The sequence below is a fragment of the Ptychodera flava genome, chromosome 20, assembly GCF_041260155.1.
Source record: "Ptychodera flava strain L36383 chromosome 20, AS_Pfla_20210202, whole genome shotgun sequence".
Classification (NCBI taxonomy): domain Eukaryota; kingdom Metazoa; phylum Hemichordata; class Enteropneusta; family Ptychoderidae; genus Ptychodera; species Ptychodera flava.
In genome coordinates, this window is record NC_091947.1 from 19,376,982 (window position 1) to 19,404,852 (window position 27,871).

Consider the following 27,871-nt stretch of genomic DNA (forward strand, 5'->3'; position numbering starts at 1 on the left):
GGACATATTTAGATTACAGGTGACTGTATACCTTTAATGAAAGTTGCAGCAGGAGTTCCAGTAAATTCTGTTTGTGAAAAAAAAATACGAAAGAAACAAGAACACCGAGACAGAAAATTTACCGCCGTGCTATTTACTTTACTGTACAAGTCCTGTGCGTAGGCGTTTTAAAGGCATGTTTCGTAGATGGATAATCCACCGTGATATTTCTCATAACGTGCATGACCAACTTTTAAAGAAAATTGCCAGCCCCTCCCCAACAGATTGCACATGGTGTATCAACTTTCTTAACCGCTGACAACTCCATCAATTTGCAAATATGCAAATGGTTTAGGCCTATCCCTCGGTAATTTTGGTGAGTCCACAAACTCAATTTGCAAGTTTGGATGTCTGCGTTGGTTGAGTATGGAAATCCGGTATTAACTTCTTTGCATTTACAAATAGGCCTACTGGCGAGTTGGGGGAGGGGGGGGGTGCTCGACGAGTTAAAGTGGGATTTAAAAATTTTAGGGGCTCCTCGGATAGGCTAAGGGGGATCTGAAAATATTTTGGTTTAGGCCTACTGTTTTCAGACTTCAATTCCAGCATAAGTGTGGTAGGTAATCCAATGGAAAATGAACGGGACAGAAGTTGCAGCTGTTGATATGTGTAGGTGTTACAAACAAACAAACAGGGTGCCGGAGCCTCCTGTGAATAAACCAGCATACCACAGCGGCCATCGCCGTGTATCTCGAACCACACCAACGAATGTGGATGACTGAAATACGCAATTCACATCCAGCCATGTGTTTTCTAAAAATCCGCTCTGCGCCTACGAGTATCATAGACGTGTAGGGTTCTTCTCAGGTAGCCTATATGTACATATATGGTTGGCGGAGGGAGGCGGACTCGAAATTTCGGAGTTTCCGACGAAATTCCTCCGACCCCCCGGCCGTAAGTAATGACGGCTCCCTTAGAGAGGTCTGTTAAACTATCACCTGTGATAAGAGTGCTACAGGATGATCTGAGTTATTATTTTGTTTCGTTGACATTTCAGTGTCAAGAGTTTATAACATCTTGTGCATGGAGCAAGAAACGGAAGCCCCATGTCTTGTATGATCAAAGTTTAAATTTTTCTCTATTCCCATGAAGCAAATTTACTTCCGGTTTAAAGGTTAACAACGTGGTACAGAGGAAAACAATACTAGTGTTTGCCGACTTGACTCTCTAATTATTGTGAATCTACATTTACAGCGCAGCAAAGGTCAATCAAGATTCAGTTTCAGCCAGATCTTTTCGGGTAAGACCACCATTACACTGATAATGAGCCCCGAACTCTCACGTATGAAGCTGTTTATAAGGGTCTCAAAAAACCTAGTGGTATGTGTAGTCTCCGTGCACTCCACACGCCGTAGCCTAGCCCTGCACACAGGCACTGGACACGTCGCTTCGCAATCGTCACTACTGATTCACAGTAAAAAGAGAAAGAAAAGCTCTCTCTGTGTTCACTGTGAATCAGTACCAATCCCGAAGCGACGTGTCTAGTGCCTGTGGCCCTGCGTACTGTGCTGTGTGTTCCCGGCGTTGCAACGTTGTATGGCCTGTCCACCAAAAACCACAGCATGGCCCCTCACGTGGAGGAACCGTGATCACAGGCCATACAAACGCCGGGAACTCACAGCATCGTACCGTACGCAGGGCTAGCCTATGGTTAGCTGTGAGTCCACAGCTGTGGTTTCTTCAGACGGGATTCCTCCATTTTTACGGGCTGATTTCGACTTTTGCGACAGCTGTAGTTGTGAGGTTAAAAGTCGTAAAATACCACAGCTATGCATCCATAGCTATGGTATGCTGCAGTACAGTACTAGTATTAGTAGCTCGAGTCGAGGTCTTACCGAGGGTTGTGGGTTGATTTTTACCGTATAACCCACAACCTTAGGCAAAAACCTTGAACTACTGTACTGCAGCAAGGAGGAAGCCGTCTGTGTGCTGCCTATGTGGTTCCTTGTACTATAACTACTACGTGGTATGAGTAGACTGTCAATGTGACAGCTGCCTGTGCTATTGTGGCCTTTGCAGATCAGTGCAACTCAAATGTTATGCTTGGCACAAGCCCTTGTGCCTCCAGTACTCGCCTTGTGATTTCCATTTGTACACTTGTGGGTATAAATGTATAAGAACCATTAAGTCTGCAATGACCTTGTTCTACGGGTGCTTTCCATTCCTTCATTTAACAACCTCTGTAATTTCAATTTGAGTGTTAATTGAGACTAAAAATGGACTCAATAATACAAAAGCCTGTGACTAGTTGTGGTGTGCTGTGGTAACAGTGGTAAACATCTTCCCTTTCCTCACCAATGCATTTGAGTAAACTGCAGACACACAGCACTCTAAACTGCAGACACACAGCACTCAGCAACCTGTACTGAAATCACAGGCACTTGTTAGCTGGACTACATTCATAAGCAGGATTCTATCCGGCAGGCTAGTGCAACAGAGAAATCTCTCAGAAATTTCTCTATTGCATTAGCCTGCCAGACATAGTCCTACTTACTGACGTAAGTCTAGCTGGCAAATGCCTGCAGGTAAGAGCAATATGTACTCAAAGTTAAATGATGGTATTGAAGGTCCTCATTTTAACATGTGTTTAGCGCACCCTAATGGTCCACGAGTCTCATGAGGCAACACCATCACCAAACTTCTCCTACAAAAAAAAACTGAAAAAGTTGTAAAAATATGATGACAACAGAGAATGCACAGGCTTGTGTGAAGGTGCTTGCTAAATTACCTCATGACTATCAGTGTAAAGACGTATTTTTAGGCACATGTACTGCCAATCAAAAAGTGTCTAACTGTGTAGACCATTATTAATAAAACAAGTAATGCAGCCACAGTTGTTGATCATCAAGCATACATGTAAGCTCTTTCAATGTTTTAATATACAGTTATGTACACTACTATGAAAGGTTCATGCCATAGCGAATTTTCAACAACCCTGCTCCAGTACAATATACGCACAGTGACACTCATGATTATGTATAGTATACATGATCAAGATGACATAGATGACACCTGTAATAAAGTTTGAAAAGAATAAATACTAACTTCAATGTTGCAGAGTCAGTGCCACAGAGATATCGTTAGCAGTTTATGACTTGCGATGATATGGGACTGACATGTGTGATATGTAAACATCGCACTTATGATATAGCTCATGTTTTCAATTCTTGTTACATTGTCATTTCATTTCATTTTTGTCAACAGCATCTGATGCAGATGGCTGTAGTATATGTACTATGTATTGTATAGAGAGAGACGGAGGCCGTTGTTCACTAGTCTCAAGCATGAGGAGAGTAATACTTTATTCTGCACATGCGCACTACAATAATACGTCACTACATGAATATATTAGCATATATTACACTGCTTCCCCTTTCAAAAGAAAAGTGTTACATGCCTTTTTTCTACAAATAAACTACATTGCAAAATCTACAGATCTAATTTCACTACTGGTTTTCTAACTCTATTTGATCTTCTAACTGGTTCAGTAATTACACTTGGTTTTACTGATGTCTTCTGACTTGGTGTTACTTTGTCAGATTTACTGGTACCATTAACTATAACTGCAGTATTTTCTTTAGGTTTTACTACATTTGGTATTTCAGTCGGATTTGCTCTAGGCATTTCTTTTACTGACTGTGGACTGAAATCCCTTACGTACACCTTTGATTCACTAGCCATTGGTACACTCATATGTTTGAACTCTATACATATATTATACAATGGCTGCCACGTATATATACTTAAAAGTTTGTCGTGAAAATTGATAAAAAATAAAAATATAGAAACAATGACAGGCAAACAAAATATGCAGAAGACACAACATGCATGTAGATCATATACTAAAATCATGTTGATGAGATCAAAAGAAGTGACAGAAAATGGTCACTGTTGACTTATGGTTAATATGTGTGTTACAGGAGAAAAGCCTAGCTCCTTTTTACATTGTATAATCTTTCAAAATATTTTTTTTTTTACGGAAGTGAAAAATGGGGAAGTCCAAGAAGAACCGCCGTGGCCTGTCAGAGAAAGTCAGACTGACAAAGGCAAAGCAGGAAAAAAAGATGAATCCCTTTGAGATCAGAATAAACAAGGAGAAATATTCAGTGTTAGGAAGGAAAACCAAACACGACAAGGGTGTTCCAGGAGTATCCAGGTCAAAGGCCATGAAAAAGGTGAGAGTTCAAGGTCTTGGTGTTAAGATGGATGAGAGAGCTAGTTTCAAGTCTAGCTTGCATGTTGAAATTGTTGCACAAGGACATCAGCTCATCGTGGTGACTAAAAAAGATTTTTGGCTCTTTCAACGAATTTCGCTGTCAATTCATCCTTGTATTCTTCAGCAAACAACTCCTGAAGTTAAAGGGCCAGAAATGCTAACATCTGATAACATTTTCACCATTATTACCGTATTTTTAATTTTGGACCAAAATTTCTTGTTCTACTCCCAAAAGCACCTTGATACACACAGTATTCAGCTTGTCAACTCAGCCTATACGTGTTAACTGCATTGTTATTGTTGAAAAGTGACTTCCAGACTAGAATTCAAATGTAAACAATAACAGTGCCTTTTACATGTATAGACGCTAAGTTGACAAGCTAAATAGTGGAAATAGCTGGTGTTTCACAACATTCTTTGGGGAGTAGCATAAGAAGTTGCAATTGATATATAAAATATAAATAATGAAAAAAATCATTGAAAGTTAGCATACACTGGCCCTATAAACAAACTACCTACTCAATATTGCACATACTTGATAGAAAAGGCTTTGCAATGCTTTTGTTGCAGGAGGTCATCTTCATGACCCCCTACTTGACTGTACATCTAGGTATTTTTGGTGGTATTTCTTAATCGAAATTCGACAATTCTGCTACAACTTACAAGGAAGTGGAAATTTTGATTGAATGTAAGCTGTGGTGGTAATTAAGCACAGAATAACGTTACCAGAATGCCACTCATCCTGTGTTCAAGCAAACTCGTACTTAGTAAAATACCAGGATGTACATTGTCAAGTGATGTAGAGGTCATGAAAATGATGATTTGTTTCTGCCTTGGTATCATCAAGTGTCGAACGTGGCAGAACTGAACATGGAACAAGCTACCAGCTCATATTCAATCAGCCTTCGTACCTTCAGATCTAAGCTTAAGACTCATTTCTTCAGGAGAGCCTAACTTACCTGTGACATATCGTAAAAGGCCAGTGAACATTGCTGATTCATACTGGGCACTGTATATCTTATCTTATCATATCTTACCGTAAACAGAATCAGCTACTTGAATAAAAGAACATGTAATAGGCGAGCGGCAGACTCACCTTTTTTTCACACTTAATGTACCCACCTTACATACGGCCACATCATACTTCATTTGAAAGCTTATTATCTCTACTTCAAGAAAATCGACAATGTGGAGCAGCCAAGTAGGGCCATACCCCCCTAATTCGCATGATTCACACGGGTTTCCAATTTGCGTGATTGCGATATAAAATTGGAAAATTCATTGTTAACTACTATAAAAATACTTTTAAACTATCGAGTTATACATCAAATGAAAGATATTTACATGTAGAATACAACATTTTTCATATTTATTTTGAAAAAATTATTTTCCCCTTTTGAATAACAATATTTTAAAAATGTTAACACATGCAGCCACATCATACAGCCACATCATACATCATTTGAAAGCTTATTATCTCTTCTTTATGAAAATGGACAATGTTGAGCTGTCAAGTAGGGCCATAGCCCCTAATTTGCATAATTTACACTGGTACCCAATTTGCATAAATGCAATATAAAATTAGAAATTTACTGTAAAGCTACTCTAAACATACTTTTAAACACAGTCCCTCCACCAAAGTGGAGGGACTGTGTTTTAAACTATCGAGTGATATATCAAATGAAAGGTATTTGCATGTAGAAAACAACTTGGATATCCAAAGAGATATTTAAAGTGATTTTACTGAAATATTTTCATATTTATATTGAAAAAAATATTTTCCTCTTTTGAATAACAATATTTTAAAAATTTTAACACATGCAGCCACATCATACAGCCACATCATACGTCATTTGAAAGCTTATTATAAGAACACCAGACAGTGAAACAAATCAGTCGGCAGAGTATTAAATCAGGAAAGATCATGAAATGATTACATAATCAAACAACCAACAACAATACGCAACTTTATTTTAGATGTAAAATCCTCTTTTCATACTCGGACCAAAAAAGTCTGACATCCTATACAGCTTTACACAGTGATCATTTTTAGCAAAGCATATACAGTAAGTCTTGCGTCTACTGTCTATGAGCAGACTAAAAGCCTACATTCAACGTTGTGTGCACCTCGAAATTGAAAGTCCTAAAGTTTTATTCAAAATTTGCAATAAACCCGTCTCTTTCCAAAATAAAGAATAAAAATTGAGAGTAACTATGCAAAATTTGGCACTAGAGAAACAAACTACCCAATATTTACCAACACTTGATATTCAAAATGGATGCCATACAGCCTGTGTTATCTCTATGGGAAAAAAATAAAATTCTGGATTTTTTACAAAAATAGTCCTTTGAATATTTATTCACTCTATGAGCTTCAAAATGAGCTCCCACAAGTGGTAGACCAAAAAAAATTGTAAAAGTTTGAGAGTCAAAATATCTGTTCCCCGTGGGACATTCTACCTAGTTGGGTCTGGGACATATTGTCCAGTATATTAGTTGTGCACTATAAAGTGATCATGTGATGATTCAAAACTTTGATGCTTCAGTACATGTACTCTCTGTGTTCATACTTTTTAGAGGAAAGAAACCCTGCTGAAAGAATACCTGCAAAGAAATAAAAACAACAAAGTTGTTGACAGGAGGCTTGGAGAAAACGATGCTACTCTCACACCAGAAGAGAAAATGATGAAGAGATTTGCCTTTGAGAAACAGGTAGGTCAACAACGCCTTTACTGTAGATGTGTTATTTGATCCCATCGGTTTCCATAGTAAGACTGGACCTTTTCATGGAGATAGGAGTGAGAGGGTGATAAGTTTTAAACTCTCAGGTGTTCATTCTATGCTGTTTCAGAAGTTTGTTCAGTGTTTGTGGAAATTGCAGGAAAAAGCTGTACATCTCTGAGCAAGACTTGCTTCTAAGTCTGCTGTGTGTGGAAGGTCCACCGTGTGTACTGAAAGTTCAAATATAGTGTCAACTAGACTCACAGCCCCTCATTTTTCTACATTGTGAGTCCATGTCATCCTGCACTTAACAAGCAAAACTTAGTGTAGCCCAGCGCTGAGAGATGGAGGTAGCTTACTTTCACTGTGTGATGCTTATGGGCCTCTCTTCAACAAACCCTTGAGGGCATGATATCCCAGGCAGCCATGATAGGCAGTGCAGGGAATTAGAAGCGTGATTGTGTCGGTTGTGATAGCGCACATGCAGCATTTTACGGTGTGTGTCAATTATCTTGATAGGATGCTGGCAGTCTGATCATGTTAGCAGCCATCATGGTCCCAGGTTTATGAAATAAATAATTGCCATGCAATCATGTGCCCGAAACCACCCCTCCCCAACTAATACCATATGCTTGTAATTGTGTATGTGTTGACTTTAAGAAGATTGTTAGTGATGCCCAGCTTTACAAACATGTTAAATAGTTTAACCCAGGGTACACTCAGCTCAATGAGGCAAGTTACAGTTTCTTCAACAGAAAACAAGTGTAACTTTTTAATAACATTTTCACGGTAGCTAGAAGTTCTGAAGGACAAACACTCATTCTTCTTTGCCTTGAAGTACAATGCATATTGTAATGCAAAGTATTGTATGTAGCTTTGCCATCTCAACTTATTGTGTGCAACTTATGACGTTATATTTGACAAAAGAGGTTCTCACCATAAGCCTGGACAAGTTTACATTAGCCATCAACAGAAAACAAGTGTAACTTTTTAATAACATTTTCATGGTAGCTAGAAGTTCTGAAGGACAAACACTCATTCTTCTTTGACCTTAAGTACAATGCATATTGTAATGCAAAGTATTGTATGTAGCCTTGCCATCTCAACTTATTGCGTACAACTTATAACATTATATTTGACAAAAGAGGTTCTCACCATAAACTTGGACAAGTTTACATTAGCCTTCAACAATATTGTTGAACAGGAGACATTTCAACATGATTTTGTGAGTAGAACAAGAATTATTTTTACAGACAGAAATAAAAATGTGATCAACGTACATCATCAGTTACAGCTTATTGAGCTCTGATTCACTTGATTACATACACACACTTATATGACAATTTATACTTTGATGTATTGATTAATTGATCGATTGATTGATTGACTGATTGATTTATGCATTGACAGAGATACCATGAAAAGGCCTCAATTTACAATTTAAATGAGGAGGAGGAGCTGACACATTATGGCCAGTCATTGGCTGAAGTGGAAAAATTCGAACATCCACTGGACGAAAGTGATGATGACGAAGCTGGACGACTAGACGGTAAGCATCCATAACTGTAAAAGGTACATCGGTCTTTTTCCTGGCTGCTTTCATGCTTTTGTTATTTTGGTTCTCAATCGTCGTTCAGTTCGACTCATGCAACGTGGTACATGTACGTCTGCAGACTATTAATTATGCATCACTGTCTCACATTTGCTTTCGGGCACTAACTTCTCCTGCGATCTCAGCAATGGATATCTTTTCAATCTGTCACCAATAGAAATAGATTCTCGAGTTTTCTGTAAGAGAAATTTAGAAATTATGGAAATTGATTTTGGCAACATTTTCAATTGTGAAGTTGTTTATGCATTGATAAGTAAATGTAGATGCAAAGAGTAACATGGGTAAGAAAATTCAAAATTGTACAGTAAGTTTTGCTTGATATTGTATGAGACTCTTTATGAACTTATGAACTGATTGTGGAAAAATGAAATGTCAGATCCAAATATTTTTTGAATTCTGAGCATTACGTGTATGTAGTAGTTGTACGTAGAGATTTAATCTTGTAAATGATCTAGGCTTTTTAGTCAGTTATGTCATCAGAGTATTTCTATGGTCAGTGCGTTTTACTCATAATAATTTTGCTGTTCTCCACAGCCTTCAAAATCAGCGTGTCAGCCAATTTACATATCAAAGTACAATTTGCATATTCCTTTGTTGTCAAAATATATTCTTTTGTTCGGTTATGAATATATGAATATATTGTTTGAAAAACCTAGGTGTGGCCCACAACTCAAATTTCCCTCGTGGAAAATCTTGTAAATGCTAGAAGAGTCCTTGTACAGATTCATAAGCATGTAGTAAAAGTGTTACAAGTTTGATATTGTGGAGCATGAAATGCAACAAAATGTGAGAGGAAAATATTACAACACTGTACCCCAGTATCCTCATTTAAGCTTTGTTATTTAAGGTCATTTGGCAAAATTTACAAAAATTGTTTTGCAGGAAAATGTCATAAAAAAGTTACCGCTCAATTTTCTACATTCTAAGATTTCATTAGGCAGGCATAAATTTTGAAAGTGTATAGAGTTTTTAAATTTCTGTTAGTTCACTTTTGGAGGATATAGCTTTAAAATTATAGAAGTGTATTGCAGAATGAGTAATACAAAGCAGAGCTCGAAAGGATAAAACTTTTATTTTTACTTTTTTAAATAAGCTGAATATGTTGCCCAAGAACATTTTGGAGGATTTCTGACGAAGAAAAAAGACAGTGAGAAGGTGAGAGTCATGTTATTCATCACATGATTGCGATATTTGCCATATGAAAATGTGTGTGTTCCAAAAAAGATGATAAACATTGGACACTGTAGATTTATATTTGTAATTTTTTTTGTATGGATTCAGACACATGTTGATCACATTGGTTGTCCAGCTGTTGGTCATTAGTCATCAAATGCCTAGGAACTACATTAAAATTCTTAAGTTTAGATTTGAATCCGGTATCTGTGTCACACTGCTGGTTGATGCATGAAAGAGAGTTATGTCTGTAAAAGCATTTTACAGAACTTGTTTGGACAGTCAACACGTTGTGTTAAAAAAATACCATTCTTTCTTACGCAACAATCAGCTTCCAACAATGAATTTTTTGTCAACTACTGTCTAACCAATCACCGTCATAGACCTGTTTCTGTCAGAAAGCTCTGACGTGTTGCTGCATGTAAAATTTGCCGTTCAGACAATCCTTACATGTATGTTATAGAAAATTAAATTTTTTAATTGTTTCCTTTTCAAATGGAAATATTATGTGTTTTCAGGTATTAATTTGGAAGGTGAATAGCTATACTAAAATTATTGACTATTAGTGTGTCAAAAATTCTCCCCGTTTCATTTTAAACAGCTGCATTTTTGAGAGTTTTGACTATTCAAAATAGGTGTCTGCCTTACATACATAAAATGGCCATAAAAGTCGGCATAATGATTGTAGACTTGTGTTACAAGCAAAGAGTAATATGTCTCTCTGAAATGTCAGCCAGAAAATGGAACCTTTTACAAAATGATGTTTCAAAAAAGTGATTTGTCGCGCAGAAAGCTAACAGTACAGCTGCAATGGTGTACCATTGTACATGCATATGATAGCTATGTTTACACTCCCGCCGACAGGATGACAAACCGAAGAGCAAAAAAGAGCTACTGGAGGAGAAGATAGCACAGTCCAAGAAAGAAAAAGTAAGACTCATATTTCCTGGCTGCTCACATATCTGATCTCTTCTTGTGTGTAGAATCATAGATGAGAACAAGCTACATGCATCGAAATTGCGAAAAGCAAAATCACAGAGTAACTTACATTGCTTCTTAGTTTTCAAGTTCATTTTCGTGATGTTTATACCACTCTTACAATACCTACCCTTTGTAATCTGAAACCTTTCCACCCGACATGCTTCCATGCTTGTAAAGAGGAGCATTCTAGGTTCTGATTATTGGTATCTTATAACTAGAATTGCAAATAGATCATTTTTCTCATGTAAGTCACAAGTACATGTCATGCGGAGGTGGCAAGAGAATTAGCTGTCTGTGCGTCAGCGCCGCGATGCGAGGTGGCCATGGCTACTCATGGAGGCAGAATCAAGTAAAAATGTCCCTGTTGTTCAAAATTAATCTACGATATATCTGTAGTAGTGTGTGGGCATGTTTCTTTAGGAAGCTCTTCGAAGCAGTCATTATTTCGCCATTTCCTTTCATATGGGAAGAAAACTGAGAAACAAACTGAAATCTGAAAGATAGAAAAATGAGAAGAAAAAGGAATATCTGAAAAAATTTTCTGTATCTGTGCATGACAATTTGTTTAATTTTAAAATTTGAAAAATGTTTATTTGATGATGTTTTTTTTCTCTACTTTTGTTTCTAATGTAAATTACAGTTTCTTGTCTTACACGCCAAAGCATATTTAGATGCGGTGTTTAAGCATATCAAGTCAATGCGAAGACATATGTTGATGCCGTGTTTACAAACTAAATAGTTTGTGTTTCAACATGCTGGGAGTAGAACAAGAACCTGAAATTGATCATACAAAGCAAAAATTCATCAAAAAGTTACAACTACGTTTGTATTTGTACATTTAACCCGTTGAGTTCTGTAAATTTTCTTGCACAAATTTTTGTGTACAATTTTACCAATTTTTTTAATGAATTTTATGTAATTTTTTTGACAATTTTGGACCAAATGGACATTACTTTTCATTGGCTACAGGTTTTGATTAAAAATTGGGAAAAATTCTGAAAAATATTGTGGATTACATTTTATAAAGGCGGCCAATTTGACTGTGGCGCTCAAATGGTTAATGATTTCTAAAAGGAAAGGCTTCTAGTATTCCCCATGCGTCATGTGTTATCTATTTGTATAAAAATGGACATCAACTTGCTTATATCTGGTTGTGTCATACATTGTTTGTGTGTTTGTTTGGGTTTTCCTCCAGTATGACAGACAGCATGAGAAAGAAGCCACAGCAGAACTCCGGGAGAAGCTGGATGCAGACTGGAAAGAAATCAGTACTTTGTTGGGCACCTCGAAGGTAACAATAGATGTTTTTGTCCTCACCCTTGTGCATTAAAGGAACAAAGTGGCTTTGTGTTTACCCTTTTTGCAATAACAAAAAGTTTTGAAAATCTTCCATAATGTTATTCAGTGTACAAAATGACAACGCCATGCAACTGCCAAAGTGTCAAAAATTAACCCGAATGCCAACAGATGATTTCAAATGTGACCTCTGGACAAAATGGATTTTTCCTGTTCCAAAAAGCTTTCATATGACAAATAAAACATTGCCATAATGTAAGGGAAAGCTTCTATCTTTATCTATATGAAAGGCACGGCCAAGTAAAATTTCATTACAAAAGCTTGCATGAGGTTCAAACTTTATGTTATAGTGTGTGTTCAGCCTTGCATGTTGAGAGTAGTACACTTTCATTTTTGAACATGATTTTTTGGTACAGACCATAAAATGCTTGACTGAATGTTTACCCTTGCCCGGCTGCAACAGTTCAAGCAGAGTTGAGGTTTTCGACAGTCGACCAGTATTTCTGCATGTCTTAAGAAGTCAAACAACACTGACTTCTTTTCATATCAAACAAAATTCACGGAAAAAGCTGAAAAAAAGAGTGACTTTGTCCCTTTAACCCATTGACTCCACTGGAGTAAGTAAGTCAGACCAACCAGACTGGAATTTCTCAGACAGCGGAAACTTCTCAAGGAGAGAGATAACTCAAAAATTCCAGTACACATCTCATCAAAGTGTATTGTTTTATGAACTTGTTTCACCATGTCGACATTCTGACCAAATCGTCTTGCACATGATTTCAGACATGTTTATCAATACTTTTGGATAGAAACTTGGATCAAAAGCTGTACTTGCGGCACTTTAAAGCGCAGTGGTCTTCGCGCTGTGCATCCTCCTGAGGGGGTCCCCCTCTGTTGTAAACAAATCCAAGAACGCCGCACATGTTACGGGTTGATTGTATGTTTGCGATATTGCCGTTTGTTAAAATGGCGGCTGATCCGTCACAAGCATACCAACTAACCAAGTGTAACACGCAATAAAAGGTCAATTAATCTAAGTTAAATATCTGCTGAATATTGAACATTATATTACCATGCCCTGCCTGTCGCATTTTGATTGGTCAAGATGAACCACGTGACTGACCACAAATACACAGTAATGGTCTGTTTACATGCCCGTGAATATGAATAATAAGATTAACAACTCAAAGTATCGTATCTTTATAGCTCAAACGTAAATCATAATCAATCACAAAATAAAATGGATAACTTGTGGACCAAGTTGAGATACTTTTTTTCTGAAAATATCTCCGGATTTGCCAATATTTTACAGCGCGCGTGAAAGTGCGTCGCGTATTGCTCAGTTCTGGGGCCCAGCTGTCGTTCGCTCCGAAAATTTTCGCAAATTTTGACGGTTTTCTCCAGTTGGATGATAACATAATGGAAATAACAGACTCCGCTCTGACCATTAACGTTTATTTGTGGGCGCGGGCTCGAGGAAAGCCAAAATTAACGGGCTCGGAAGCCTCGCCCGTTAATTTTTGGCTTTCCTCTCGCCCTTGCCCACAAATAAACGTTAATGGTCAGCGCGTCGCCCGTTATTTCTATAATAATTGCACGCTGGATTGAGATCACATTTGCTCATGATTTCTTGAATCAGTTGAATGGGGCTCGGCTACTGTTATCGCTCGAGCCATAGAGCTAGACGTACGCATGTACGCATGTATACGCCAACAGACTATCAACGACCTGGCTCTAGTTTTCGACATCGCTAGCAAGGACGAGAGCTTTCATTTCAAGAGGCCCGACAGGAGTACAACAAGTTGTACAAAGACAACAACTCAAACTACAGAAATCTACAGCTCGCAGAGCAATGCCCGCTGCAGCAAGAAGCATCTCTGCATCTGTTCCGTTCCGTGGTCTGTATGAACGTCCGTGTCAAACCGGGTATATGGCGCGCTACACTCGGCTGTGGAGAATCCAACTCAACTACAACAAAGTTTACCCCGTTTTGGGTGCAAACGAGAATTCTGAGTACAGGTATCAAGTCAAGCGAAGGACCTTTCATAGGTCTTCTTGTTATGTGGGGGTTATCTCACTTGAAAGAGGATTCAGACCTACCCGGCAATCAGGAGGTACAACAACGAAGTTTGCCCAGCACCGGTTGGATCACTGCCATGACCGTGCACAGGCCCGGGGCACAGGATCTCTCGATACGTCTATGCACGGTGTAGCCATGCAATTTTCCTGCCAAATGCCGCGAAAACCCGCTCGTTTTGTCTATTGTTTCCTGACATTTACTATTTCTTACCACGTAATACTAGGAGAAGTAAGACATGGTGATCAACAGTTGGTTGTGGGCCAAGTCGTCGCGGGCCGGCTGGTACGTTGTGGGACCGGATTCTCTATATCCGTGTACGTCAACGCGGTGACCGTCTCCCAACAACATCTCCCGTGTCCTGCTCAGGCTAGCCGATCATGGTCTTGAGTGTAATTTTTGTGTTAGGCATTGTGCTTGTTGCTGGTCTACATATATAGGCAATGTTGATCATTTTAGTTTAGTATTTTCACTGTACTGTACATAGCATTGTGTATAACTAGCGTGATCGCGCGCGATCAAAGCTTTTTGTTCACTGTGTCTGCGTACAGTGAACTCAGCGACATAATGTGCTGAGTGTAGTGTCCCAATGTTCGTAGCTCTACACGAGTTTATACCACTGAAGTTCGTTTCCGATCTTAATATTTTACTATTGCATGATGTTGAGTCTTACAAAGGCCTTAACAAAGTGGGGGACTGCTCCCATCTCACTCCTATTGAAGTTGAGAAGACTTATGTTTACAAAAATTTATGTTTATCAACAAAAAAACCACGCAAGCGCGGCGCGACGACCACTGCGCTTTAACTCTTATATTTTGTTTCGTTGATTGTTTTATCTTCAGAAAAAGAAGGATAAGAACATTTCACAGCCAGCCAAATCTGACGACTATGACATCGCTGTCAGAGAGCTGGCCTTTGACCTCAAGGCTAAGGTGAGTGGTAGTGTCAGATTATAAACACATTTGAAGGGATTCCAAATTCAGCACAAATTTATTACAGTTACAAGACTGTTAATGTTCATGAATTCTACAGAAGAAACAATGTGTAATTGTGAGTGTTTGACTTTTAACAAGATTTTAGAGATATTTTTAACAGTAAAAAAATTTATGTGCGGGTAAAACTTGACATTAAAGATGAAATTTTCCGTAAGCTATGATACATGGTGTGAATGGTCAAAGTCCTCAATTTGCTGCCATAGGCAACGGATAGGTTGAAAACTCCAGAAGAGTTAGCCAAGGAGGAGAGGGAACGGCTGGAAAAGTTTGAAGCTGACAGGCAGAGAAGGATGCTGGGAATCACAGAGGAGGAGGAAAAAGCAGCTGAAGCCAAAACAATTCATCACAGATCAGCTGATGACTTAGGAGATGAGTAAGTAATCAGAATAAATGAATGTTGTCAGAAATTAGTAACTTAGTGCTTAAAAGTTTATGAATGAATTTGTAAAAATTGATGAACTATAGCACAGATGTTGCTTGTTTGTAATATGATAAGATTGGTGAGTGAAAATGCAATGGCATTGGTGCCTTTCTTGTTTCAATGAGTATTACTCAAAAATGTACAACTGCCTTCAAGAGTCTATTATCAAAAAATGAATGCCTAAAGAAAATGGCAGAATTCTAGATTTAAATTTAGTCTCTCTTTTGTTGATTTTTGGCTTAATGCTAAGTAGAGAAAATTGTGAACTTCAACAGTTGTCATAGATATCAAACTCACATTTGGTAATCACTTTGGACTTCTGCAGCAAGAAAACCTTTGTCCCCTGACGCAGTGAAGATTGACAATTTCCATCTTACAAGTCGTTTAAAATCAAGGCTGTACATGTCATTGCATGTAGAATTGTCTTCTGAACAAACATATCTTTTCTGTCAGTTTTGAGATGCCGAACACAGACAAGTTTCACGTCAGATATGATGAAGGGAAGTTGATCCTGCCAGAGGGTGTCGAATCCTTGCATGACCTCGCCAAAGGTAAGGTCAAGTTTGCCCAGTCACCATGCAAACAGTGAGAAACGGACGATTATAAAATGTCATATGTGATTTGAAGTTCCTTTTAAATAAGTATGTGTGCAATATGTAATACTTAACTCAAAGTGTCCTTTATTGATTTTATAAAATTTGAAGTGATTTTACTGTGCAAGGCTGAATAGAGTCCAATGTCAAAGAAATGAGCTGGCAAGTCTGAAAGGATGCTTGGCCCTAACTCAACAATTTTACAAAACAACATAATTCTAGGGATAAAATTTCCTTATAAAGCTATGGGAGACCCCATAAGAGAAAGTAATTATTGTCACAATGAGTGCTGAGCCCCAAGTTCTCCAGTCCTGATGTGCCATGTACAATCTCCTTGTTAGTTTGTATATGTACGCCTTTTCTGTTCTACATTTCGCAAATTGCAGTTTCAAAGCCAAAATATACGACAAGTGACGACAATGATGATGATGATGATGATGATGAGGAGGAGGAGGAGGAGGAGGATGACAATGATGTTGAACAGGATGATGACAAAAATGAGATTAGAAACAGTGATGATAATATAGAGGGTACTTCAGAGAGGGAGAAAGATACTGATGAGGTACAAAAGGATGATGAGGAGGACAGCGAAGATGACAAAGATGAGGATGACAGTGGAGGTGACCTTGAGACTGATGAAGAAATGGAAAGTGGTGCGGAAAGTGAGCAAGAAATGGACGTCACTGCAGACAGTAAGAAAAGGCCAGAAAAAGTAAATAAGAAGGTAAATTTTTATGTATTTGCAATGTGATAGTCTTATGAAAGTCCATGTCCATCTGTGTAATGCGTTCAAGTACCCATATCATCCGCTGAAAGTAACCATTTACTCAGAGTTGACTTTTCAAATCACAGAATATGTACAGTAAAATGTGATGCAGAGTTCTGGCTAATTCCACCATGAAAACACTGACTTTTACAAATTTAATTATTATGTGAAAAATAAAGTTAGATCACGATTGAATATCACATAAGTTTTAAACCACAGTGAAAGTAGGGTTTTGTTAGTTTGTGTATTGTACGTCTTCAGATTTGATTTGATTTGAAAGATACTGCATTCTCCCACAGCACATTTTACAGTCAAGACCTTTATAGATTACTTAGCTGTCTTTGTTGAAAAAAGTTGTCAACTAATCCTAGTCAGCAGATGAGATTTGAGATTGAATTAATTTACAAGATGTAATAATGAGCGGTTAGTTTTAAGGTGGTTACACTTATTGTGGCTTTGTAGGTTTGGAACTGATCTGATCATATCTCCATGTATCCATGTGGCCATCGTTTTCATATTTAAATGGCCAGTTTTGTTCTGATAACATTTTCAGGAAAGAGAGACTATGATTGAAGAAGCCAAGAAAGAATTGCCGTACACATTTCCAGGTACTTACTGATAATTTTTTTATCAAAATCTCCAATGAACGATGAGTAGAATTTCACAACCCACTTTGAGCTCAAGTTCAAGCTCGTTCTCTTTGGAGGAAACTTTGATGTTTTGAATCAGAGATAGACTTGGTTCAAGTCTGTGATTTGTGAATGTTTGAGTGGAGTGAACGCAATGATTTGTATTGATTTGTGAGTGGACGCGATGAGTAGGGTGAACGCGATGAGTGGAGTGAACGCTATACAGCGGAGTTTCACCCGGAATCCGGCAGAAACTAACTCACTACTGCGCAGACTCAAACGTGACGCATTCAATCACTGGGAAAACCTGGCGTGAGCTGCCAAATCCGGATAGGTTTGTACGAAATAGGAGAGACACAAGAGAAACTATTATAAATGATTTTATTTTTTTTAAATTCACCGACTTGAACCAAGTCTAAATCAGAGAGTGACATTCGCGGTAAGCTTTGTAGTATAACAGCTTGGCACCAGTTCATGTAAACCCCACACTGATGAGTTTTTTGATACAATAGGCCTGCTAAATACTCCTGATTTGCAAGGGTTGCTAACACTGGTGAAATTTAATGCCCGTGTCTTTATTTCTATGAGAATATTCAAACAATAGATAGTAAAGCTCCAGGCAATATCAACTGAACGGAGACAGTACTCTTTAGCAGCTCTATCATTTTCATGCTGTAGTATATGTAATTGAGTTTGTCAAACCGATCTTCAAGCAACTCAAGATCATCCTTCATGTAAGCTCACGCCAAAGACAGCCACAAGTGGCTCACTGATACGTATGCATTACTGCAATACAATAAGAATAAAATTCTTGACTGCACAGTTGCTGCCATTGCAATACCATAATGCCTGGAAGTGCATCATCGTACATCATGGCCATAGCTTCAATATTTTTATTTTGATCAAGATTTACAATCAATAAAGTTATAAAGTTACTTAGATAAGTTTAGAATTTGAAAATGAATTAAAACACATCAATGTATTTTTGGTTTTAAATGAAAAATATAGCAACTGTCATGACTTGTGTCAAAGGTCCCTGGGCTAGTGCAAGGTGCACTGGTAACAGGTCACATGAGCTGACTTACAAGTACATGCAGAGCCTGGAGCATGCGTAATCTCATTCCTTACCCAGTGCAGCAATGTTGCACTTTGCTTTGCTGTGTAGCCATCCCTACCGTATGTGTAGCCAGCCAAGCAACAGCTGTAACAAAAAACATCATCCAAAAGATATTTTTCTTAAACAAAACAACCACTACAAACTGTGCACTGTGACTTTGAATCAAAATTACATACGAGTTAATGGGCTCAGCCCTATCGTGATATTGAAAATAATGATATGCAGTATTTCAGTAAACCTAAAGCACACTGTCCTATATTTGTCAAGCAGTTGTAAATATCCACATGCCACAAATAGTTTTGTAGATTTGATCATGTTCAAAAAATCTTCCGCAACTCAGTGTCTCAGTTCATAGCGATATAGTAATTGACAATTGAAGGTAGTAAGCTCCTCGAAAGAGAGACTTAACTTATGCTCAAATTTTCCACAATGACACGTTAAAAATCAGGAATCACCATGCAAAGTTTGGCACTAGAGAAACAAAGTATCTGATATTTTCCAATATTCCAATATTCAAAATGGGCACAATCCCTGTGTTAACTCTATGGGAAAAAATTATATTTTTTACTCGAAGAGCGTTAAAATGAGCTGACAAGTGGTTGATCAGAAAAGAATCGTAAAACTTTTGACCTTTTGAATATTTGGTCCCACGGCACATTCTATGTTAAATGAAATGTCATTTTCAGTATAAGTACATGTATGAAGAGTTTGTCTCCACACTGAATAAAATATAACTTTCCACTACCTTGACACATTGCGGAAATCCACTCATCGCCAGGCATGTGAAAGTCAACTATGTAAAATGTAAATAATGAATATTTCCTTCACAACAAACATAGGCAATAGATATACACCTACAGGCACAAAAAAGTCTCCTGTGAATGTTTTGTGTCACAGCAAAGCAAGCTTATTTTGTCACACTGAGGCAAGTTTAGCACTTGCTCTAACTCTCATAAAAGCATCATTCTTGCGACGTGACAAGTTGAGAAATTAAACTCCTACAGGCAAAGCAAATTGTTTGAAACGTTCTCATCTAGTGAACACTGCAGCAAGTAATATGTGACCAGGGCATGCAAACTGACAGTATCATGGCCGTGAGTTTTAAAAATGTGATTATTCTCATGATTCTCATCATACTAGCTCCCAGCACCTATGATGATCTGCGCTCCATAATTGGAGGATATGACACCAACCAACAGATTACAATCCTGGACAGGATACGCAAGTGTCACCACCCAAGTCTTGCTGAGGGCAATAAAGAAAAACTTGAAACCCTGTTTTCACTTCTGGTTGAGTATTACGGAGATCTATGCTGTGAAAGACCCCTCAAGATGGATTTAATTGACGGTTTGATAAGGCAAGTGTTGTAATTACTTTTACTTTGTACACTCGGGGAGTATTTTAATTTCTGTTTGCTAAATGATAAGAATAACATTTCATGGCCCAGCTGTCTCTGTATTCAGTGCATTGTGACAAAAAGACTGCAAAATGATGTCAAATTGTTACCATTGATAAAAGGGAACAGAAACCCCAGCTAAAGTGCATTTTCACTGATTTGTTTATTTCTGTGTCAAAAAAAAAACATGCACACAGTGGACAACACTTTTTGCATTGCTCTCAAGGATTATTATCTGTAATAGCATGTGCGCTTCCAAATATATGGTAAAACTGTTCCCACTATCTTTTATGTTTCACTTTCAAAGTATTTCTCTGCAACAAGTAAAATCAAAATTGTATAGTATTATGCTCCAGGGTCTGTGAGTACCTGCTCGTCATGCAGAGTTCTAGCCAAAAAGAAGAGTAACTGCCTTTCCAGAGTATTTCATCAGTGGTTGAGAAGGCGGGTGGTGTGGTTGTTAACCAAAATCTAAATTTTTATCTCAGAATGAAAGAACATCATAAAGGCTCTCAGAAATAAGCAAACTACATGTATGTCTTCTACAAGCCTGTTTTTATCTAGATTCTAACAGAGATAATTTTTACCGACTTTAGAAAACATGTTGATTGTCATGGAAACAGCCACAACTGCCGTGTCGCATCTTCTACTAAATTACAAACTTGATATGTATTTCCAATGCCTAAAGGTAATCTTGAGGTATTATTTTCCTGTGAGATTGAGTTACTGCTTATCTCTGTCGTCAAGACAACCACTCACCATCGTAGAATCTCGAGTTAGTGCTTCATTTTGTTTTCTGAAAAACTTTCTCTGTCCATCTTTTTCTGGCAGGCATTTGTATGAACTCTCCCAACAGTCTCCACAAAAATCAGCCGAGGTTGTGCAATCAGTGATTGTAGAGAGATATGAAGATTTTGACAGCGTCTGTGAAAAGAAGGGAAGTGGGAAATATCCAGGATTAGACTCGGTAAGTTGAGATTTCCAGAAAATGCAATCAAATTTTCATGAACCAAAATGTGTGATATATGTTTTTCAGTAAGATACTGAATCCAATGTACCTGTGTGAATGGTTATGCTCTTTATGTTTTCAATAACTTCTGCAGTTGCATAGGAATTTGTGTCCAGAAGGAATGAAGTTTACAGTCAAAGTGAATGCATAGGTATGATTTGCACATGTGCAAAGCTCCATTAGTGTCACCATAAAAATTTTCTATTCTTCTTCTTTTCCCCCAAAAGAAGGCCAATACATGTTCTGATCTATGATATTTAACAGAAATTTTACAGATGTTTTCCAAAATATCCAATAATGTAATTCTTATGTTATCTTCTCCACCTTCTTCATCGGTAGTTACTCTACTTCAAGCTAGTGTCCCTTCTATTTCCAACGTCTGACTTCAGCCATAGTGTCGTCACACCAACCATGCTGTACATGGGTCAGATTCTCACTCACTGTCAGCCTATCAACTGCAAGGATGTGGCAGCCGGCTTGTTCATATGTAACCTTTTCCTACAGGTAAGCATACATGTATTTTCATTTTCCATGTCAGTGTATGGGACTGGAAGTCAAATTTGTGAATTAAACCACAGAAAAACTGCCACACACACAACCTGAGCATATAAAAAAGTGTATAGTGACATTCACCTCCCCCTTCCCCCCCCCCCCAAAAAAAAAAAAAACAAAAAAAATTTGCTTCCAAAGGAACGCTGCTACTTCAGTACATGTAGAAAGGATAAATTGATTATCATTTTACATGATTATGGTATTCTACATCAAGGCGAGAAATTTAATATCTGTCGTGGTAAAAATCACAAGGTGGTTTATCAAAATAGCTGTGCCAGTTTTGTGCCATGCAAAGACAAAAACATGTAAATAACATTGAAGTTTCATTGATTTTCCCTTTTAAGATGGAAAAATGATGGCATTATTATAGAAAGGAAAGTGTAGAGTTGGACTAGTTTCCTTTGACTGATTCTATGCAAGATGATGATAGGATTTTGAAATGAATCACTGAAAGTATATAGCAGTGTGTGTGTGTGTTTTTCTGTGTCATGTCTTATGTTGTTTAAAAAATGCAATCTTTGGCGTTGGAATCTACCCATGCTTCCAATCGAAGTCGTGCCTCAGAATATTTGTGTTCTTACATTCCTGGAGGAATTCATGACACTAATAATGTCTCAGCATTTGACTGTATCATTGGAATACATAAATGGTCTGTTTTGTAATAATTCACAACTGTACCTTAAGGCATAATAAATGGTCCATTTTGTAATTTTGCGACTCAAAGGCCAGTCATTCCTTCCAGGGCTTAACTGATGCATGCGAAAATCTAGAAAAGAGAAAAATTGACTATTTATTGTCAGCCATGCATGGGTCATTTTCTGCCGACTTTACGCATGAGTTTATCAATTTATGTAGCACTTCGTCTTCAGGCAATATCACGCTGATATTCCTCTTGTGCATGTTGTTAAGCAATTTTTCTGGTTGAGAATGGCACACATGTTATGTTATCTGTCAGCAACTGCTTTCATCGCATTGAAAGGCCTTCTTATCTTTACACAATAGTACATTCGTCTATCTAGAAGGTACGTCCCCGAAGCGCTGAACTATCTACGAGGAGTGCTGTTCCTTGCAACCAAGAAGGAGGCTTCAGAGATTCACAACCTCACACAGCCTTTTAAGCTACGAAGTAAATATAACGACATCCTTGTCCTCTCACCGGGTACTGACACAAGGTAAATTCATTCGGCATTAGCTGGAAAAAGTTGTTTAGAACGTCTGGAAGTTTTGCAGCACTACACATTTGTAATAGTTTCACAACACAGTTGCATTGTGGGTAAAACTCTTGGAAAGCTGACAAACATGTTTATCACCAGAATGCTAGCTGTTCCTTTTCCCAAAGAAGAATGAAATTTTGAGAGGTTCTCTTTTTTGACATGTACAAACTGCTCACCCTCTTCTTAGGCATTTGAAGCACTTCACCTGTTGTGTTGTTTGAGAAACATAGTTTACTTTCTCTTGTTCATTAGATTTTTATTGACCCATATGTGATGTCACAAGATTGGTAATAAACCATATCAGGGGTACTCATTTTATATATTTCTGTGTCTTAAAGTTTTACACGGAGCTGTACAGCTGCTCTATCCTTTTGTAATGTGATCTTCCCATCCATTCTAAAAATTCAGTGCACAAGAAAATTTCTTGAAAGTATTCTGTCCTCACAGGAACAGTATCTATGAGTGCTACACATCAAGTTATTTTTAATTGTTGAGACCAAAGAATCAAGTATGACTCCTTGTTTACGGTAACTTCTGTCAACCCATACTAATCTAATGAACTATTAAGTCAATTCCCTTATCATTCTCATAATTCTATTTTGTACATCAGTGTAAAAAAATTTATGTGTCATAATCATTCTTGTAAATTCAAATTATTTGTAAACTTTGATAGGTTCACATTGCAAAAAAGGATTTAAATGCATTATAATAAACACATAAAATTTTATTAAACATTATTTTTGTTATCCTATCAGAGAGATGGTCCCACAGCCCCTGAGCATACTTGACGTATTTGGAACACAAACTCCTGGTGAACTCCAAACTGATTCTTTCCTCATAAGTGCCTTGTCCACGTGTCTTCAGCTCCTTCAGCAGTATGCAGAACTGTACACACTGCTTCCAAGCTACAGGGAAATATTTCGACCCATACAGTCCGCTCTAGTGAAACTGAATGTGGATGCGTATCCCCAGACAGTTAAGGTCTGTAGTTTGCTCTTGTTTGCAGAGGGCATTTACCGGTGCCAGATGAAACCTTGTGAATTTTACATAAGGGGCCGTCGATAATAAAAGCTGACGCACAAGAAACGTAATTCCTTCGTTTTACTTGAACCCCCTCCCTCCCCCCTCAAAACGAAAGTTCTTATGCGAAATCAATTTCGTATTATGATGCCGTTTCTGGCAAACCCACACGCACCTCTCCGATCCGCACGCCCATGAAAAAATACCGGAAGGGCACATTAATTAATAAAACCTCCACTTTACGCGTTCCACTTTTTAAGACAGAACATTTTAATGTATTTCACACGTAGGAAAATGTTTCACATACATGTTTTACGTTGAAAACGCATAGAAGTTTTTTTTTCACATTCATGTCTTTTCGTTTTCTTTTCTGTCTCCGTATTTTGTGGTCATTGTTCGCGATGACGCGAAGGTAGTTTTGCGTTCTCGCTGCAAAGTTGCACTTCGAAAACAATAGAAAATCCTTATGCGATTTTGACGCACACAAAACGAAATGAGCTTTTACCCCCTACCCCCTAAACGAAAGAATTACGTTTGTCGTGCGTCAGCTTTTATTATCGACGGCCCCTAAGTAAATAGTAAGAGCCAAGAAAGCAATTGTAGCTTCCTTCATTTTTCCCTTCTTGGATGTATGATCAACTGTTCTACTGTAACAAAATAGGAGCCTGTAAAGTAGTATGCGCCTCAAAACTTGAAGACTTTATCTTTTGCCCAAACTTTCCTCAAGGTCACTTTCTCTTTCAAAATCAAGAATGAAAATCAGGGGTTACCATGTAAAGTTTGGTACCAGAACAACACATTACCCAATATTTTCTGACAATTTTAATTCTAAGTGGCTGCCATCACAGTGTTAACTCTATGGGAATAAATAAAATTTTCGATTTTTACTTAAATAAGCAATGAAAACTTTATTTATGCCATGAGCTTCAAATGAGCCCCCACAAGTTGTAGATTGAAAAAAGTATTGTAAAATTTCAGAGTCCAAATATCTGTCCCCGAGGTGCACTCTACCCCAATGTCTTTCCATGGTTCATCTCTGTGATTGATTCACTTACGATCTGGATAAGTTTGCTGATTCTCTGAGCTTTCTTACATTTACTGTCGTGATCTATGGAAAGAACTCTGATGCACAGTGTAGATCGTAAATGACTTTACAAAAAAGGACTGCTGTATGAATTTTAGCTTTAAACAAAAAGTTAAGGAAAAACAGTGCCAGTTTGATGATGTACATTTTTGTGTGATATGTTTTTATTGGACAGGAGCAATATCACAAATTAAAGGAACAGATTTCAAGTCAAGACAACAGACAAATGAAGTTCTTGGTGAAAGAAAAGAAGAAACCAACATCTATTCGATTTTTTGAACCGAAGATTGAGGAAGAGTAAGCTAAAGCATATTTTTACATCAGCTTATCAACCTACAACTCAACATATAGTTTGTTATGAAATTGCTCGTATATGCACAATACACATACTTAATATTGGATATGTTTGTACAAGTATAAACATATGTCTTTTGATTTTCAATGATTTTCAATAAATGTAATATTTGTAGTAATGAAATGATATATTGGTACAAATATGTTGTTACAAATAATATATAAGTATCTACCATAAATTAGTATTTGCTCCAACAAAATGGTTTTAATGGCAAGTGTTCTATACCAAATGCATTTCAGACTGCTGCTCAAAACTACTACCCTATTACAATGATTCCACAAGCAGTTACCCCCAGTGTCCTACCTTGACAAAAAACTTTTCTATATATAACTCTAAATCATGAGTTCAATGACATTGTATTTCTAGGAAATCTCTTCATGACAGTACAAATATCCGAAAATCAGAAAATTGCCGAAGTGCTTAACTTCATAATAATATTAAAATACATCCCAACATTTACATTTCCGAACATGTAAATTTGCATTTCTTAACATGTAAATTACATAGCATATGAATATTTTAAATACAAATTGAATATGCAAATTTCAAAGCAAGAAAGCTGGTATTTATCTATATTTTTTGAGCTATGTCCTTGAAGAAACTAGAGCCCTTACCCTGAAAACGGATCTGTTTTTCTAGCTATGATATGGACTCCAAGAGGAAGAACAAAAACAAGAAGATGAATGAATCACAGAAATTGGTGCATAGACATCGACGGGAAATGAAAGGAGCCATCCGAGAAATTAGGAAAGACTCCCAGTTTTTGGCAAGGCAGAAAATACAGGAACAGCTTGAAAGGTTGGGAAAATCTCTTCATTCCATGTACTCTGTTGATCACATGACCTTGTTATTTTGAAAAACGTTTATGATATTTAACCTTGAAAGTCAAATTTTTTGCCATGATAATGAATTTTTGATTAACATATGAGTGCATTCTGTAAGGTTTATGTAAAACAGACATGTCGTGGAACAAAAGCATTGAGGTGAAAATTCGCAGGATTCTATACTTCATGAAAGATGTAGCATCTTAAAGGCTTTCTCATCTTGACTTTTAAGGATGATATTCAAGTAGCCAAGACATTAGCTCAAATCTTGACCTTGTTTACGCAGAGCTTGCCTTGTTCCTAGAGGATAGATCAAGGCCTTACGTTTTGTAATCAGTTTGGGCAGCATCCTACTCTTGGCAAATATAAACTGAATAACCAAGAGCACACTGTCTTCTCCCAACAGGGATGCAGAAAGGAAACAGAAGTTACGGGAACTCCATCACATGCTTGGCACCCAAGAGGGAGAGTTCAAACAGTTACAGAGAAAGAAAGGCAAATTTACATAGATGGCTCTATTCTATTGTATATTTTGTTTATTTATAGTTGGAACTGTCAGATTTTATGAAATGTCATGAATAAATATGTTTTAATATTCAGCATAACACTTCTTCGTAGCTGTCTTTAGTTCTTTGTGTCTCGGGGAATTCAGTAAAGGATTTCCAAGTCAAAATTGCAAGGTCAACGTAAAGTCTTCTTAGGGTTGTGAAGGAAATTTAGTTACTTGGGTAACTCTCACTCAACAGGTATAACGTGTACCTGAGCTGATTTGTTTATATTCAAATGAATCTATTGAAACACTAAGATTAAGAGTGTGAAGGTAAGACAATGGTGAGTTCATAAAAAAAGTACAAACTGAGCAATGTCCGTGTTCAAAGTTATTGAGCACTGACTGTGCTCAAAGCTTGAAAAACTACTCACAAAACAATACCAGATAATGGGAATGGCAGAGGGGCACTAATAAAATCATCTTTCACATGGTCTAGTCGTTGAAAGGAGTTGACTTCCTCTCTTTGTCATGGCATTAGTTAGTCTCCTTCCCTTCATCACTAAACATTCCCAATTTATCCACCCTTTCAGTAGTTCCCAACAATCTTTGTTTAAAATCACAGCATTTTTAGCTCACATTTGGTGTACCAATGTGAGGTTATCGTGTAAGCTGAATCAGTTCATTTGCATCTGATTTGCATGTCTGTATGTCTGTATATTTGTGGGTATGTGCGGATGTATGTCCGTCACACACAAAGGCTCCCATACCGCCAAAGCTACCATCTCAGTATTTGGTGTACAGGTAGATGCAGGGGTTGAGATGTGAATTTGTTCAAATGAACACATCAGTGTCAAAAATGTGCAAATGAGGTAAGAATAAGTGAAATCCTGCAAATGTGCAGGAGGCATGAGTGTGAGAAACAGGCAAACTCCACTGATCTTGACTCATTTCCTGTCATTGTTTATGAACTGTTACATATTAACAGACCAGCTGCAACCATAGACAGTAGATGGGGAAGACCGTTTATACTAAACTAAGAGGGGCTTGTTTCTGCTATGCATGTTGCTAAAGTTGACCTCCAGTACCTAAAGTTAGACCTTAATTACTTTTGTCATTCTTGTTTTTCTGGTTTAAATATTTCTTGTTGTTTTTCTGGTTGTACTGTGCAGAAATCATTGCCATAACATCAACGTAGAATTTTCCTCCACTGAACAGATAGAAACAACATTTATTGTTGATCATTGGTAACCCGTACTGGTATATACCAAGTCTGATCAAATTTGAGTGACAC

The 27,871-nt window shown here is 37.6% G+C and overlaps 1 protein-coding gene across 1 annotated transcript; it reads left to right on the top strand.

Annotated features, from left to right (window-relative positions):
* Positions 1–1,149: 1,149 nt before the first annotated feature.
* LOC139120241 (nucleolar protein 14-like) lies at positions 1,150–26,695 on the top strand. The gene is made up of 20 exons (XM_070684471.1): positions 1,150–1,279; positions 4,023–4,214; positions 6,833–6,967; positions 8,387–8,525; positions 9,682–9,743; positions 10,626–10,691; positions 11,938–12,033; positions 14,958–15,047; positions 15,314–15,483; positions 15,985–16,082; positions 16,511–16,848; positions 17,444–17,498; positions 19,777–19,993; positions 20,864–20,999; positions 21,381–21,545; positions 22,596–22,765; positions 23,563–23,788; positions 25,087–25,208; positions 25,906–26,064; positions 26,497–26,695. Exons 2-20 carry the CDS (start codon positions 4,029–4,031, stop codon positions 26,597–26,599), a joined length of 2,733 nt encoding a protein of 910 aa, XP_070540572.1. The 5' UTR covers positions 1,150–1,279; positions 4,023–4,028; the 3' UTR covers positions 26,600–26,695.
* Positions 26,696–27,871: the final 1,176 nt, after the last annotated feature.